General features: G+C 43.0%; 3 protein-coding genes across 5 annotated transcripts; 2 read left to right on the forward strand and 1 right to left on the reverse strand.

The window, feature by feature from the left end:
* Positions 1-177: 177 nt before the first annotated feature.
* On the reverse strand, positions 178-17617 carry LOC125769376 (zinc finger protein 33B-like). Of its 3 annotated transcripts, none has more exons than XM_049438072.1 (5): positions 17502-17617; positions 1735-2746; positions 1545-1657; positions 520-1463; positions 178-432 (listed from the first exon to the last, which is right to left on the reverse strand). In XM_049438072.1, the coding sequence occupies exons 1-5, from the start codon at positions 17510-17512 to the stop codon at positions 389-391; spliced, it is 2124 nt and encodes a 707-aa protein (XP_049294029.1). In that variant the 5' UTR covers positions 17513-17617; the 3' UTR covers positions 178-388. The 3 variants fall into 3 exon arrangements, with proteins under 3 accessions (XP_049294029.1, XP_049294028.1, XP_049294030.1); XM_049438071.1 differs by lacking the exon at positions 17502-17617 and adding an exon at positions 2831-4246; XM_049438073.1 differs by lacking the exon at positions 17502-17617 and adding an exon at positions 3400-4244.
* LOC125769386 (uncharacterized) lies at positions 4836-11238 on the forward strand. Its single transcript, XM_049438106.1, has 6 exons — positions 4836-6309; positions 8648-8762; positions 8900-9061; positions 9133-9269; positions 9345-10209; positions 10279-11238. The coding sequence occupies exons 1-6, from the start codon at positions 6238-6240 to the stop codon at positions 10305-10307; spliced, it is 1380 nt and encodes a 459-aa protein (XP_049294063.1). The 5' UTR covers positions 4836-6237; the 3' UTR covers positions 10308-11238.
* Positions 12858-16975, forward strand: LOC125769389 (uncharacterized). The gene is made up of 7 exons (XM_049438111.1): positions 12858-14294; positions 14385-14517; positions 15355-15504; positions 15571-15698; positions 15768-15968; positions 16148-16230; positions 16312-16975. Exons 1-7 carry the CDS (start codon positions 14232-14234, stop codon positions 16832-16834), a joined length of 1281 nt encoding a protein of 426 aa, XP_049294068.1. The 5' UTR covers positions 12858-14231; the 3' UTR covers positions 16835-16975.
* Positions 17618-17894: the final 277 nt, after the last annotated feature.

A 17894-nucleotide genomic window follows, 5' to 3' on the forward strand; every position in this document is an offset into this window, starting at 1 on the left:
AGTTAAATAATTGACATTGGATTGGATCTAAGAAAAGTATGGAACTCAAACCTAGCTATTTTACGCAAAACAATACTTTGATACATTGGTGAAACGTTTCGGAGGCAGATGTTGATTAATTTGAATAAAGGATAACCGCTGATAAAACCGTTCCTTATGAAAAAAACAACTGTTAAATACTGATTCATACCGTATGATATTATTCATTAACATATCTAGATAAAAAAAATGATCTTATTTACACCCCACCTGCTTTCCAATCACTACATTATTTTGGAAAAAAACACCAACACGCACTCGCAGAAGTGACTCCCTTACCTGCGGGAGTTCTGTCTGGGTAAGATTTAATCCCACGGCACTTGTGTGCATCAGCTTAGTTGCTTTTGGCCTAGTATTCGCTTTCATAATCTTCCACAATAGTGTCCGTTTCATCTGTTTGGAGGCAAAGAAAAAAAAAGAAAATGTTGTATTAATCACTTAATCAAAACTCCACAGCTACGTAGAGGCGCTTAATCTTACCTTCGATCTCCACGTACTGATTGTCATTAGCCGGTACAATCGTTACATTTCGCAGTTTCAAATTGCCAAGCACGTTCTGCTTACTTCTCCGCTCACCGTGCACACGGCACTGATGCCGAAGCAGTGAAACGCGCGCGCACATCGAGATGCCACACGCATCGCAATCGAACGTCACCGGCTTCGTATCCTTTCCGTGTGCCGCAAGGTGCAGCAGCAGTGACGGTTTCCGTGGAAACCTTTTCCCACACTTCTCGCAATCGTACGTCTGTGGCTGTGGCTGGCTCTGTGGCGGTCGCACCGCTTTCTCCCGCTTAACTTGTTTGCCAGTGCTTTCAAAATTATCCAACAAGTTCTCGTTACTACAATGTATTTCCGCATGTTTACGCTCAATGTGTATCCTTAGATTGACACGCTGCGTGTAGGAAAGCGTACAATGCGGACACTTGAATGGTTTCTCCAGTGTGTGTAACGGCAGATGCTTTTCCAGCAGACTTTTGTACGGGAACTTGCGCGTACAGTGGGGACAGGAGAAAATTTTCATATGCATCTTTCGTTTGTGCCGCTCCAAGCTAACCTCCAGCCGGTAGGATTTGCCACACACGGTACACTCGAATGATCCATTGTCGTTTTTAATGTTCGCCGGTTCCTGGCCCGAAATCACCAAGCTATTTTCGTTCTGTGAAAGCAGCTCAAACAGTTCACTCAGTGTCATTTCACCTCGATGTTCCGTTGTGAAGTGTTCGTAGAAACCGGTCGAAACCGAGTAGCGCTCCGTACAGAGTGGGCACACGTGTGGAAATCGTCTAAAGTGAGATGCCCGGTGCGCTTCCAGTTCACTCAATCGGGCGCACTTTTTGTGACAAATTTGACAGGTGAACTTCTTCGGAGTAGATTCACCGGTATGAATCCGCATGTGAATGGTGAGATTTACTTTTTGTCCAAATCTGTACAAAAAAAAGAAGGAAAAAACAAGAAGCACAAGTTAAGTTGCGGACAATAACGATTTGTTTCTCTACAATGCATACCCTTTCCCACACACTTCACAATTGAACTTTTTCTCCTTTGTGTGTGTTAGAATGTGCCGCTCTTTCAAACTTTTAAACTGAAATCCTCTGCCACAATCGTCACAGAAAAAATTCTGTAATTGATTATAAAATGATAAATAAAGTTAGACATACACTCAGAACCGGGTTGGCAATCCAATGACGGACTTACATCTTTCTTTTTGTGCTTCTTCTGCTTCCAGTTGCCATCGCTACACAGCGACACATCTTCCAGTGCTTCAATCGAACCATATTCAACCTCGCTTAATGTTTCGTACTGCTTCTGCACATCTCCGTCTGTCTGCTCAGCGTCCGACTCATCACATGAGTTAAATTCATCTACAGCTAGTGGTATTAGTTCATACATCTCAGTACTATCCGGATTAGTGTCTTTGAAATCAATTTCTTCGTCCAAAGATGTTCTGCTAGATTTTTTCAACCGCACTTCGTTTTTATAAGTGCTTATACATTCACTCTTGCTACTGTCGTTCGCCTTTATATCTTTGGACGCTTCATCAGTACCATCGGTTTCATTGATTGTACCACCATCTGCTTTTACTTCCTCATCCTCATCAATTTCGGTTACCGTATCAACATTCTCCTCCTTCGATGGCTTCGCTGGATCATGTTCGTCATGTTCATTCGTTTCCACCTCTGATAAACGTGCCTCGTTGTCGGATGCAGGAGGATCGTCGTCTAACTTGAGAAAATAATATTTTCCATTCGCGTACTCTATACCGATCTCCTCAATCGCTTCTTCGTCATCGTTATCTTCCAGTGCTTTTTCGGTATCTTCTTCCAATTTAATATGTTTCGAAGCAGCAAACCCCGTACTATCTACAGAGTTAAGATCGTCAATCGCAGTAAGCTCGTTTGCCTCCACCGCTTGATCTAATGGCATCTGTTCGATACTGGATGGTTCATCGACATACACGAAGAAATAATCTAACGTATTATCCTTATCCGGAATCGCTTCACTCTCTCGTCTTGAAGGCAGTATGGTAGGCATTGCCGTGGATGGTAAATAACGATACCCGTGCACAGGATGGTGGACGAAGCTGTCTTCAGCAAAGTGGCAGCTGCACACTTTGACCTCCCCGTGCGATAGTGCTTCCATAAGATCGGCATCCGTTACCTCTAGCAAAGTAAACCATTGCTGCTGTACGATCGGATCGTCGGGTAAGCTGAAAAGCGAAAGCATGAATGAAGTTTTGTTTAGAAGAGCAAACACCCATCATCTACAACACAAAACACAATCGGTAGCGTACTTTACGTAAAACACGGATGTGTAACTCACGACTTTATCGTTTGTATCACAACCCGGTACGACGCACTTCATTTTGTTAGTACTTTAAAGGTTTTACTTTTGTGAAAACTGCTTAACATTAGTGTGTGGAGTGTTTTGACTGATAATTTGTAGAATGTAAACTTATTTTTGTACAGTATTTGTGTTCGCTGTTGATTGTTTACGTTTTTCCTTTCGCTGCTCAAGTTTACACCTCTACAGAGTTGAGTTCGAACTGTCAATGGTGCGCACAGTGGGTATCTTACACAACGATCGGACTTTTTTCTAAGCATTTATTACGAATTTTCTAAGCATTTTTTTAAAATAATGAAGAGCTTCTGAATTTGAAAGATCTTTTTTAACAAAATAAAATTAACAAAATAAATATAACTACAGTAAAATATAAAGTTGTTCGATATTGATATGCATTGATCGTAAGTGGAATTTTTCAAACATGTTTTTATTTCGTGATCACTACTGAGTTATGCGCTACAACCGTATGTTGACCCGTATTTTATTACTTGTATGCTTATAAAAAATCATTACACGTACAAGACGAAGAACACTCTTTTGCTATGTACATTTGCCCTTCCCTTGCCAAGCCTAAAGCAGATACTAGATGCTCGTATCTGCTTAGATGCTACCGAACCGGACGCTTGATGACGCTCGATCGGAACAGGAAACCAAATCCGGTCTTAATCGTCTAGTGCTGTTACTTTCACGATGCGTTTCGCACAAAGTGTCCCACTCCTTCCTGGGTCAGTTCCTTCCGTTTGGAATAGTTCCGTCAACAGGTTAATTGGTGGCCGGTTTGTGGAGTGGTTGCGAATAAGTGGAATACGAATAAGAGAAAGATAAAACTTGTCCGGATTGCGGTAGCAGCAACATCTTCGCGGTTATCATATCAGCTCTTATCGCATCCTATGGTACGTCAGTAATAGTACCGTTGTTGAGCAACCGATAAGCTACAATGTGCCGGTCCTATTTCACAAGGAACTATTTGCTCAACGTTGTTAATGTTGAAAAAACAAATCAACCTTACTGAGGCAGTTACAGTTGTAAGATGGCGTGTGAGAAAATTAAAAATGATTATTTTTTGCTTTAATTAAATCTGGATGTAGTGCGAAAATGTCAACCCCTTTTACAATTGGCCATTGACGAGAATCAATATATCACAAAAGATACCTCACGGACAGTACAACTCACCTTATCGCACAATCGAATAGGGGATTGGACACTAGCGATAAGAAACGTGCCTGTAGCGCAAAAACGAAAAAAACAAAACGCAAACTGTTTCGCGCCAACCTAATAAATTGACATGGAAAAGATACGTACAACATGTCCACCGTGTACGGAAGCCCAAAGGGGGTGGTGGGAACCAGTCTGTTATGCAAGTATTGGAAGTTATTTCCGACACGATCGCGGCATACGATAGTATGATCAGCTTGCACCAAATCATACGATTGCAGCACTGTCATATAAACCGTTTAATGACCCGTTTTTTTCCAAGTTGTTGTTATTGCATTTAGTTTTTGTACCACCCTCATCGATTCGCGTAGGTGTGTGGACGTTGTTCACCGATCGGCTAAATCTAATGTTTCCCGGCCTCCCTTATCCGAGCACATTCCACTACCACATTTGGGTGGGTTAATGTTAGGTGATTGGGGTGGAAAGGTGGAAAGAATTGAAAAGAAATAAAAGAATCATCACCCGGAATGGTTGGAACACGTACGCGTATGTTACACACGCAATCCCTCCAATCGAATGTTCGTCGCGCAGTCTCTTCTTCATCAATCATAGTTTCAAGCATGGCCAAAACTGACCTCCGCGGGCGCGTGTTTGTCAGAAAGATCGTAATTGATGCATATCGGGCCGGGACGTTCCGGACCTTAAAACCCATTATGGCTAGTTTGTAGTACGTGCACATACACAGCCAAACCCCTGAAAGCTTATCTCGCAGGTTGAATGTGTGCGCATCGGCTTTACCTTTGCCGGTAAACTACTAACGCACATGTGTGTCCACCTCTTGAAACATCTCTAGTGAAGCACCAACCGACCCCTGCTGCAAAACGGTACAGTGACAGGGGGTTGAAGATAGTGTTGCGAGGGCAACTATGCAAACAGTTCTCCCATTTCCCCCCCTAGAGGCGCACACGCACACCTCGTATCTAGGCTATCTTTAGCCTACCTGTTGGTGGACAAAATCGAGTACACACGCGGGAACGCTGATGACAAATCGTCGTACTCGCTCGGGCGCGCGCTCACACACAGTAACACGGGGACACTTGATAAGTAAAGTCGCACCGAGCCGGTAGTGTCGTCGATCGTAGTGGAGATTTTTGTAATTAGCGACAGTTGTTAGCCACATCGAGTTCCGGATACATCGCACCGTAACCGTTCCGTCAGTGATCAGTGCGCAATTGAACGATCAACCCTTATCAACCCGCTTATCCGCTACGGAATAAACCAACTGGTGTTTGGTGCGATCACGATTGCACGATGCTCCATCATCATCAACATCTGGCCGTGTTCGTGACCTGAACACACATCCACACCTGCCGTCTGTTGCCACTGGACAATCGCACCTACACAGTATCAGTTACCACCCTCTCGAAGACAGACCGGCCGAGAAAGAAAAACGCACAAGAAAAGCAAAGCTCAACGCCACCCTCAACGAGAGTGCGTGTGGTGATAGCTGTGAGTGTGCTTTTTGGGGGGACTACTACGGGGCGGGATAAAAACAAACACGATTCACCGCACATACGAACAAAAAACCTACTCTCCCTCCCCCAGGCTTGTTCGAATCTAATCAGCCAAAAAGCCACCAGAAGCTGATACAGCCCACAAAAGCACTAGGCCTTTTAGGGGAGACTAGGGGAGACTTGCGAGGGCGCGCTACGGAACGTTTTATTGTTTTAACACAGTCTGGCGCAGGGTGCGCGCATTTTCGGGTCGGCTTCTGCGGACCATTTCGCGCGGTGGTACGGTCAGAAAATGTGGTAACGCGTCCCGGGACGGTTCGTGGTTTTGCGTTCTGGTTACGGTTTGTGGACGAACGAAAAGTTCTCTCTTTACTGTGTGCGGTAAAAGATTAAACAACTTTTCGTAGTGAAACGGTCGTGATTTATGGGGAAGTTTTGGTGAAGTTTTCTACTTTAAAGTGTGATACATCGCAAACAAGTTAAGTGTCCAAAGCTTAAGGGTGGGTCATACTGTTTCCTTACCGAACGCGAGAAAAGGGAGAAAAATAGAAAACAAAATAATTTCAATCATACTAACGAGTGAAGCAAAAAACTTCCGATCGAACCCGACCGTACGTTCCTCTGCATTCGATTGAAGTTGCAGCGGCAGAATCATCCGTTACGAGATAATCAGGGTGGCCGGCATAAGATGGGATTCTCCTGCACACTGTGTGGACTTGGTCCACGGATGACCGTGTTCGTAATAGGCACGATCACGCTGGTAAGTTGTCACGCATGAAAGATCATCGATCGCTCGGATAGGGTAGTTTAGTTCGTTCGTTCGCTTCTGTATCTGGAACGGATGTGGGTGAGAAAATGCATCATACAAGTCATTTCCTGAGTGTGCCATCCCGGATGTGGATACAGGGTTGATTTTTGTTTCTTATCGTATAAGAATCAATTGTTTGTTTATTTGACTTTTTTTTAAGATAATGACGCATTGCTGAAAGCTATCGTTGAGTAGGAAACGAACAAAAAAACTGTAATATAAAGGATGGCCAATGATTAGCCAGAGGAAAGATAACGATTATGGCAGTGATTATTGGTGTATATTCTTTATGAATTGAGGGTTTGATGGATTACGCGTTTCGAAATCATAAAATAGACAGAATGAAGCCAACACAAAAAAAAAGAAATTAAAATGTAACATAATCTGTCCAGTACCAGATCGCCGATTAAACAGATCCATCAGCATAGGCTGTCAACAAAAGTCGTTATCTCTTTTATAATTACCCTTACTTCTGAGAACAAGTTGAGCGAAAATTCCACTTTCAATTCACATGCTTTTTAAAGAGCACCACCAGCAGTTCGAACATGGGTCAGCTTATGGATTAAAGAGCCACATTGTTTTGCAAAATGCCAATTCATCTCTTCTTGGCTTTTAACGACCTTACAGGTCACGCCGGCCATTTCTGGCTTACTAGACTTATTTTTTACCACGTAGCCGGATAGTCAGTCCTTGCTACGGGGGGACGGTCCGGATAGGATAGGCTAATTCATAACTGTTTTATATTTACATTATTTTGCTTAATGTTTTTAAATATTCAAGCATTCAAAATAATTCTCAAAGAATTATTTATATCGTTTCAATTCATTCCTCCACACCCACGGAACAGTATTGGTGGCACTGAATTATTGCATTATCTTGCCAAAAGTATCGATAAGAGCAACAGGTCTAAAACAGAAACCTTGACGCATAACCAAGGGCTAGATGTGTACAAGTTCATCGCGGACATGAATCATCATTCATTAACACCTCTCACTCTTTCTCTCGCTAGTTCCGTTCCCCAGACCATCTGCTAATCCTTATCAACCCGGTCCTACCAATCAGTCATTCATTGTTTTAAGCTGATACTATTGTCTACACCTTCCTTTTTCTTCGGTATGTGAATAATTTGTCCAGCGCACTTAATCCTGTGTTCGTAATCGTATCACCACTACCAGGCGTGATAAAATCCTACCAAGAAGGGGTTTTTCCCTGCCAGAAGACTGTCTTCAAACTCTTCTTTCTGTATAATGACCTTCACATATGGAGGTCATAATACAGAAACACACCACGGGGGGCTCTATCTAATTACATTACATCATCAGCACTTTCTTTTATTGCAACGCACCCACGATCCTGCCATTAACAAACACCAAACGTGGGTGGATTGAGGAGAAATGAGTGAAGTTTGTTGAAAAGTGAAGATAGTACACAAACGAAGTATAAAACCAAAACCACCCCAAGCTTCGCCCGCGTTGCCATAAGATATGCCATAAATATCATCCGCCTCCCGTGCTGTTGGCTGTAGCCTTTGAACGTCACGTGGAGTTTCGGAGCGTTTCGGTGGGCAAAACATTAACGCCTCGTTGGCTACCCGATAGAGGATTTGTTTACAACCGTTACCGCCCCGAAGGGAGTCACCTTACCGTACTGATCACGCAAAGGTGGCCTTTCCCTAGCATCTTTGCACGTTTACGATTGTGCCGAGTGGCGCAACGTGGTGGAATAGCAGGATAAATTTTAATAAAACTAACTACACGGCGCTTTTTTTTCTTCTCTTCATTCCTTTGTGGTTGCAAATTTGTCACCCAAGCAGTAAAGGTTTCAAGTTGGTTAGTTAGTTAAAGGTGACAATCTTTCGTTCAACCTGTTTGTCTATGTTATGCCGCTTTGGGATGAAGTTTTGGGTAGGTTATTGTTATTACTTTTTTGGTGGACGCTGTTATCCAAACAGACAGCACAAAACACAATGCATTGCAGGCAACAGTCGCTGATACTGATACAGCATGAGTCACGTACGAGCGATTCCTGATAGAGCGCAACAACCGAAATGAAAACGTTACATTGTGTAGCATGTATTCTGTTACAGAAATATGCCATTCAATATGCTATTGTGTGTTAAAAATGTGTTCCATCGAGATAATGAATGCAATAAACCTGGACCATCTTATTTCCCTCGAGCTACAAAAAATGCTTGGGGATATGTTTCCTTGACGTTATCTCCGTACACCTTACACATTATCAAACGATCTGATCATGTTCTAACTGTTCAAACGTTTCCTTTCCTTTATAGGTATTCTCCTTGCTAATGGCTGGGTTAGCTACGACAGCAATACTGGCATACAACTGTGAGATCGACATGACTGATTCGAAGGAAACGTACGGTCTCTATTTGTTTTACTTCCGCTGTAAGTATTATCTTCCATTTTTATGATCGTACTGTTACACCGATAGCATCACCTCTATTGCGCGCAAAGAGACAAACAGTTTTGCACCCAATTAGCATTACAATCTGTTCCATTTCTTTCTCCCCCCCTCGCGGCAGCCGACGAGTGTGGCCCGGTTGATCTTCGGTATCTTGGCATTAACGTCAACGTTACTATTCCATTCCCGGAAACGACCGATGCCGTTGAGCGTACGTTTGTGTTTGCCATCGTAGCTGCAGCACTGCATGGCGCATTGGCCGTTACGACGGTACTATTGTTCGGTAGGTAACTTTCGATTTTATTAACGAACAAACGATTTCATACGACGTGTTTTACTATCGTTCTCCATCAGGTACGATGTGCGTTTCATGCTTGGGCCGCAGTTGCGTGGTAGTTGGATTCTATCCCTGGATTCTTGCCATGTTCCTTGTGCTAGCGCTGGATGTTACCGGATTCGTAACATATTTGATCGATTTCATCAATGTCATGGTACGGTAATGGTTTTGTTTTCTTTTTTCTCGCAATTTTCTCTTTTAACGATTTTTGCCGTTCTCCACTTGGCAGGATCTTGATGGTGTAATAGACCTACTGGAACTGGACGACAACAGTATCGTACGGCAGGTATTGGGGCAGGTGGATGATATCTACTATATCGCACCGTCCCTCTTCATGTGGCTTGCGTTCAGCAAAGCCGTACTGTTTTGGTTTATGTTTCTCGTTTTCCTGGCCGTCATCATCAGTCTCTCGATGACGCTGTGGAAAGAAAACAAACCGGCCCCATCGTACAATGAATCGATGCAACCACGGCAGGTGATGCATCCTACTAGCCCACCGGTGGATATGGAAGAACCGCACAACGCTACGGCACGTTACTTCGATCAAGCTCCCCAGCAGCAGCAACCCACTGTTCATCAACAGCAAGCGCATGAACATTTGCCTCGTATTTATCCACCGATGCCACCGCCAAATCAGCTGCAGTTGCCTCACTCCGATCCGAACGTACGGCGCACGGTGGAACCGTTGAATGATGCGTACGATAATGGTAGCTTCCGGGAGGATAGCTTGCCGTACCTGCCAGCACCGGCACAAGAACCAACCGTACCTATGCCGCTGCACGTGAAGCAAACAGTCGATCCGTACACGGACAAACGTTTCTCGTATTTGCCGGGACAGCCGGCACCATTCTCGTACCTTGCCGGGCCACCATCGGGCAACAGTCCGCGAAGTTCGGTAACGGCACCACCGGAAGTGCGCAATCAACTACCATGGTCGTACTTCCCCGCAACGGACGAGAAGAAAGCGGCCAGCAAACGATTCACATCCACACTGACGGAGGAGAAAGAATTCCCCGGTGAGGAGAAACAACTGCCAACGCTTAAGCCCGGTGCATTTCCGGACGATCGGTCCAGCGTGACAACGGATGAAGGAAGTAAGTGTCTTGTGGAATGTAACATGCCAGGTGGAAATTAATTAATGCCATCTCACTTTCTTTCTACAGAGTGGAGTGGACCTGAGTACAAATACTAGTCACAATTCGCTTCCATCGCTTTACATGGATTAAGTATTTACCGCCATGGGGCTCACAGAGGCTAGAATGGGGCCGCTCGCCCTCGGTCAGCTGCTAGCTGGCTGTTATTTTTGTAAATATCTCTATTATCTTGTTTAAAGCCCGAAAGACACTGTACTTTAGCGCGAGATGGTCACGGAACATGTGACCATTTATTTTACACGCCTTTAGTCATAGTAGCAATAATGTGCAGCAAATCAACACAATCACGACCCAGGGAGGCTTAGCCTCCCGGTGGACTGGTGAAATCTTAAGGAAAACGAGTATACGAACACACCGAAAGAAACAGCGTTAACAATAGTATTGAAAATGGTGATAAAATTATAGCGAGAGTGTGAAAAAAAGAGTGGAGATACGTATGCGCTGCGTAAGCCGTCATGTCGATGTGTAAAACGAGCATTTTAAAGTAAAATATACGGGTTATAATAAACTGTTATTAAATGTGTTTTTCGATCAGGGTTTCCGGACGGCTCGGTAACCACTCATCTCTTCGCCTTCATTGCCAAGGTAATGCTACGATACGACACAGAAATCCAGCTTCTACAGGAATTACCGTGTTACTTTGTGGTTGCGGATAGTATAAACTACCACCTACAGGTTCAAGGACTGGCTGCTATTCTTACCACACTTCTAAACACAATAATGTGGCTAAATTGGGGACATCGAGTTCGATATCTAGCGAATACTGTGAGGGCGAGCGAATACTGTGAGACTAGTCCAGGGTTTTTGGAAGAGCTAATTCATACCTAGATTTACATACCAGGATACAGAGAGACATCAGCAAACATTATGGAAAGAACAAACAAGGCTAGTTTTAACCATAACCATAAAAGCTTCATTTGCTGGAAGTCATACTTCTATTCTTTGATATTAAAATAGATAAATTAAAAAAGTGACTGAGGCCTATTCTCAATTCAAGATAACTTTTCTCTCCCTTTCTTCTTGACCTAACGACCTATTAGGTCATGCCGGCCATTTCGGGTTTACTAAACTTGTTTTTACCACGTACCCAGATAGTCAGTTCTTGCTACAGGGGTACGGTCCATATGGTATTTGATCCCGGGTCCTGTTGTGTAAAACTGGCGTGTTTATCTCATACACCACCGAGCAGCTCCAGATAACTTATGGGACTTGAATGATGGCGTTTTTCTTTGAAACACCAGAAGCGCTCCGGCATAATATTGGACTTTTTTGCAAACCAGGAACTGAAGATTTTCCTGGACGGGCTTACTGCATCTTTGGATGTGACCCCGTGCCTACATGCTTAGCAATTGTCGCGTTTGCGAACGCGACAATCGTAGCACAGTTTTCCCAAAAAATTTTGCGACTGTCGGCGCGACTTCAAGGTTGTTTAAGTTTTCTCGTGCAAGGTTTGTTTATGTTTTCAATCTGGCCGGTAGCGGGAAATTAATTTCGAATTAAATTAAATTAATTTAAACAAAAAAAATTATAATAGTAAATTTATTGTTTGGATGAAGTTGATGAGAAAGGCAAGTTTTTTAAGCCCAGTGACGATGTTTCAAAACAATGTACCATCAAGAAAGCTCGTGGCAGAATGCTGCTGACTCCTGTGATACAAATAACGGCTGTTGCTAACAGTACCGCAGATTTGTCCGTTTTGTTTTCTTGTGTGTTTGACGCTGAAAAATCTTGTTATAATTTTTTCCAGTAGCCAGAAGGAATTGTAACAAGATAAATAGGTGAACGAAGATGTGTTTGCCCACCGCGTCATACACCGGGCAAAACAGAATTGGGATCGACAGCTTCGAGTAGCATAAAGGTAAAAATCTTCGAATACGGGTAATCAAACGTGTATGGCATCTTTCTAATTTCATGACCGTCACCGTACCCTCAATATACAGGTATTCATAACCACAAGTCCAACACAGCTTCCAAACTACCATCAATATATGTACAGGTATTCATAACCACGATTCATAACACAGCTTCCAAAAGGGATCGAACACTGTGCTGTGGACTATGTAATATTTTTTAACTCTATTTTTTTAAAACTTTAATAGTTTTTCTAATTAATTAATTTAATTAATTATTAATTAATTTATCTTGTACAAAAAGTTCAACATACAAGTAATAAATTCATAACCAATGCAGCCATGCATTTGTCCACGATATGGGATTTTTGTTTTGAATTAACAGCGATTCTTCTGTTTTAAAAATAATATTGACATTCACAATTATTATATACAAATCCTGCGTACTTTTAAAAAATAAATAGCACTCGATTTGTTAATTTAATTTACAATATTTAAAAACACTCAAAATATTTAATTTTTTAATTTGTATTTGTTTACCTTGTTATTGCCATGTTTACCTTGTTATTACAGAAAACTGTCATGGCGTCAAGTCGCGCTTCGAATCGCGATTTTTCGCTGAAAATACACGTATAGCGACTTTTCACAATTTTTTTTATATGGAGTTTCACAAAATTTTTCTGATTCGCGTTCGCAAACGCGACAATTGCTAAGCGTTTAGAGCCGGGGTGAGAAAACGTGATGATAGGAAATCATGCAAACATTTTGAATTTGTTCAACTCTCCTCCAGGCATTTGAACGGCGATACAGCATGTCCGAGTTCCAAGACGCTCTGTAATCGTCGGATCTGAAGAGTGTCATATATTACGAACGAAATTGCACCGCGATTCGAATTACGCGGATTTTTAAGGATATCTGCCTTCGCGCTATAATAGTGCGTAGGTCGCAGACTACCTGTATTTGCATACTTCCAGGCGTTAGCACGCCTAAACATAAAACAACATAAAAAACGAACACCGACTAGTATATTACTACGATCATAACTAGTTTTGCCTTATGCCAATAATTTAAATAGCTCAAAATATTACAAAACAAAAATGTTTGTCCAACATTTCAATAGAGACACAACAGATAATCCGATGCCTTTTGCTTACGTATTTTGTCCTTTACTTCAAACCAGATTGAACCAGTGTGCAACAAATTGACACGCGAATTGCATACATTAGGCGCTTAACAAATTTCAAACATGCAAGACGGTTATCTCAGAAGGTTTTACTCATTATGGTGTACATTTCAAATTAATTTAAATCACTTTACTACCTATGTGAAATTTAAATTAACCTTTAATTACCTTTAATTAACGCTGTCAAAAGCGTTTTTGAACAAGTCTTTAGATTAATCATATTAGTGATAAATGTGATAGTCGTTCCGAGATATACATAGGCAAATTTATCAAAATTCCATTTCATTTCAATAAGCTTATCAGTGTGTCATTAAGAAACCGATTAAAAACATCGTTTTTTACCTTAGGAAGACCTCTTGAAAGGATTTTTTTCGCAACCACTTTCTTTCTGTACATTAAACTGAAGAAATGTTCAGAGATTAAATCATGTTCCGAATGGTAAGTAACTCATCCACAGGTTAATAGTGCGATAGAGTATCATCACAATAGAGCTTTAGAGCTAAAAATGCGTAACCCGATTCAGCTGTCCGTTCGGTTTACTCTCTCACCCCCCAGCATCGATAGCGGTTCGAACCATTCTCACGGTGTTCGCTGTTTGCACGACGTTGAGTTCCCTTATCGTAGTATCGATACCGGCACAACAGATAAGAAGTTTGGTGGATGTCTCGATCAACAAATATTAACTTACCAGTCAGTCTGACCAGTCGATGGGCAGGTGTGAACGTCACGCCACTATTGCCGTTTTACGAGGTGTCACAACGTTTTCGGAACCCTTCTTACTGTGGGCGCTTTAAAATGTGAAATGTCTCGTTGAGTCACACGCGATAGAATTTGGTGCAGCAAGTTGAAAGAAAAATAATAAGTCGATTCTAATACCAATTTTACAACTCCCAGTTTCGGTTAAGTGAATGTAAGCGTGATCCGTAAACATGACGCTGCCAACGTATAATGTGTTCCGGCCCTTCGCCATCTTTGCTGGTGTGTTTAGCATTGTAGGTGATTTTGGCACTTTTACGGTGCGGTGAATGTGATAATGAAAATAAGCTAAATCGTGATACACTCGTTTTCTCTCCTATTTTAAGTTTCAATCTCTAATATGGATCGGATTTGCGATTACCGGCATCATCGCTTATTATTGCGATATCGACTTTTCCGGCCAAACGGAAACGATGGGATCGCTGCTAACGTTAACATTCTTTAACGTCTATTTCCGAGGTAAGTTGCACCACATGTACGACACGCGCAACACTGAAGAAGAAGCCTTCTATATTCGGAGACCCATTCGTTCGGCGGTGTATGATGAATCGCTTTCCGCAAGCAGCCACACCATTCTGTGACCGAGCGTTATCTAAATTATAAGACAAGGGTTTATGCGGTGCTGCAGGACGGTGAAATAGCTGTTAAGCATTTTCTTACGGCTCGTCCGTTCGTAACATAACTACTAATATACTTTTGCTGAGTATGACACAAATTCGATTCTGAGTAATCGTTAATGGAATGCTGTAAACTGTATTTTTTTTTGGTGTGCAAGAGTTGGCTCCCCTTGATTCACTTCGATGCGAACACGATAAATACGCAAGCTTGCGATAAGATTTAATCTTTCAATTAATCCTTCTCCGGGAACGATAAAAGAAACCCGGTGACGAAGTCGGAGTTTATCGCTTCCCACACAAAGTGAAACCTGGTGGACGGATGAAGGAATGCTCTTTATGTCTGTTTGCATGTTGCAATACGCTAACCAAACCAAAAAAAACCCGATAAGTGTTGTGCTACATAAAAGATATGGAACCTTCACAATGACTAAAAATGTAAAATCTTAGAAAAAAAATCTTCAAGCAAACATGCCCCGATACGGCATTCTTACAGAATTATAAGATATCCTTCATAGCAATTGGCTTTTTATGGCATTTCTGTTTGATAACTACTTTGCACGTTAACAATGATCAAGTATCAAACCGCGGTAGCCTGTAAAGCTCTTAATAGAATCCACTTATATTTGATTCACCCCCCTTGCTTCCCTCCTTGCTTCCGATTGTTGACAAATCTTGCCAGGTACTTGCGACCAGCCCGATATTCCACTGATTGATATGTCACTGGTACAGCCGTTAAACCTAATGCCACCAGGAGATGTGCATGCGTTCGTGTGGGTCTATCTGATCATTCATCTGTTTTGGGGCATCAGCGCACTGACACTACTCACAAGTAAGAGCGAGCGAATCCTTACACAGGAAATGTGGCAATAGGTAAAAATTTACTTTCTTGTTACAGATGCACGACAAAAGTATGTGCGATACATAAACGTGTTCCTGTACATATGGATCATCATAACCATGATCATCAGTGTGCTGGATCTGGCATTAGGTATACTGTTTGCCATTGATTACGATACGATAGTGGTGAGTACCTTGTAAAACTATTCATTGATAGTTTATGTAGAGGGAATTCTGTTTTTCGTTCACAAACAGCACGCACTGTTCGAGTATCCGTTCGGAGTTGGACAGGTGCTACCCTCGGTACAGGTGCTTGCGACCGCAGCGCATGTTTCCGGCATTATGATGGTGATGGCGTTCCGTGGTTGGATCTTCTGGATTGCCAATGTTTCGCTGGCGATCTTCATGTTTACGCAAACGTTTAAGATATACGATTACAACCAGATGCGTCGCAAGGTAAGTAACGCAACTGCCACACGTCCGCGTGTGATAGCATCGCCGTAACAGCCGATAAAGCATCAAAGCCGTCCGACTTAACACATCTTTTGCTGTTATCGGCGATCAATCATTATGGCAGACGTCGGGTACACAGCGACGTTACATTTACCATCGTTCTTTTCTTCATTCATTCGCAGCAAAGCAGCGGCACTGCAAATGGAGGTTACGTACCGGAGGGTGATACGATGCGACGTCCACCAATCGATGCTTACGATATGAAGTAAGTGGTGCTAGCAATGTACTTTCTCCAGGAAGCCTGTGTTCATAAGTCATAAGTTCTGTTCGATTCCTTCAAAAACAGTCAACCTAGAACGCAAACGTTTGCACAACCAGCCCCGTCTGCTGAGTACCGGAGACCACTCGAACGGATCAGTGAAGGGCCCATTGCGGTAGAATCGCCCGTACCACCCCAACCGGACTGGAGTCAGCAACGTACGTTCGAACCGAAACCAACCGTAGTGATTAGCCGTACGCTGGAACCACTGGCAAGACCGCAGTCCAACGAACCCGAAGAACGTATGGACAATCGGCCAATCCCGCCACCGCCACCACCAAAGAACTTCATGAACACGGTCGTCCGGCGGGATGTTGCCGCGGCTAAAGTAGCGCGGGAGCTCAACTATCGTAACAGCTTTAACGTGAATAACAACGGAATTGCCGCCGTTAATTTACGCCCCACCGGGTTGAACCTTACCAACCCGGGACCGCTGAACAGTGACGGGGACTTACCGACGCCCAACTATAGTCCACCGATGCCCCGAACGAATCCGTTCGAAAACCGGCCACCGTTACGGTCCGTGCTGCGAAATTCTAGATTCCAGTAGCTATTGTAAAGGACAGACAGGTTCTGCCCCACGTGCCAAGTATTTGAATGTAAGCTTCCATAAACAACCCACTAGTCGATAGTTAAAAATAATGAATAAAGCTGCTTCCTACCCATCGTATGTTCCACATACCAATACCAACTGGCCTAGTTAAAAGTGAAAATATTTGCATAATCTACATAATCGTTTCGATCTGCTCTGCTTCACTACTAACAAACACTACTAACGTCTAGCAAAGTTTCAACGGTCCTGCGGGATTTACTCGTGTAACCTTAGCATGGAATGAAGAATGGAGCGCAAGGCCTGGGGCGCTATCGAGTGTATATAGAGGTTCACGCAGGTCAATGTCAGCGATCGCGCATCCCACTGATAACGTTCGTCGCAGTAGTTTAACCCCTTCAGCGATCGTGAGAAATGTGTTAATGTAACAGTTTTGGAATTGCCGATGATTTATAGCTAATAAAATATTGATTATTTCGCAAAATTAATCAAAAGGCCTAGGAGTCATTTATGGGATGATGTACAATTAATCACGTGTCTTTAACAAAATACGACACAATGTTTTTTTGTACCAAATCGAATAAGGGGACAGTTAGATTATTCGATATAATTATTTTTACCGGTATCTAAATAATTAACTGCCTTGTAATAATTGTTCTGTACATACCGGATTCGCATCCAAAATCTCCCAACAATATCGCCGTTTTGCGCCGTTCGGTCGGCAGTGCCGGTTGCTAGAGTCACCCTGTGCGCACTGCTTTGACAACAACACGACTGTGCAGCGAAGTTGACGTTCCCCCAAAGCTTTCGTCACTTATCGCAACCGTCGTTCGCCCGTTTGCAGTGTGTAAATAAGCTGGCCGCAGTAAACCAGCAAAAGCGATAGAGCCACACCGTGGTCTCCGTGCGAGCTATTTGCTGTGTGAAAATCATCACCACCATCAGCAGCAGCGACAGCATCTTCGGTAGAGTACACGGTTACTCTTTGCGGGGCCATCGACGTATCGACTGATAACCGACCTCACCGGGGTCAATCGGTACGGCAGCTCTAATCGCGGTC

Source organism: Anopheles funestus, chromosome 3RL, assembly GCF_943734845.2.
Source record: "Anopheles funestus chromosome 3RL, idAnoFuneDA-416_04, whole genome shotgun sequence".
Taxonomy (NCBI): Eukaryota; Metazoa; Arthropoda; class Insecta; order Diptera; family Culicidae; genus Anopheles; species Anopheles funestus.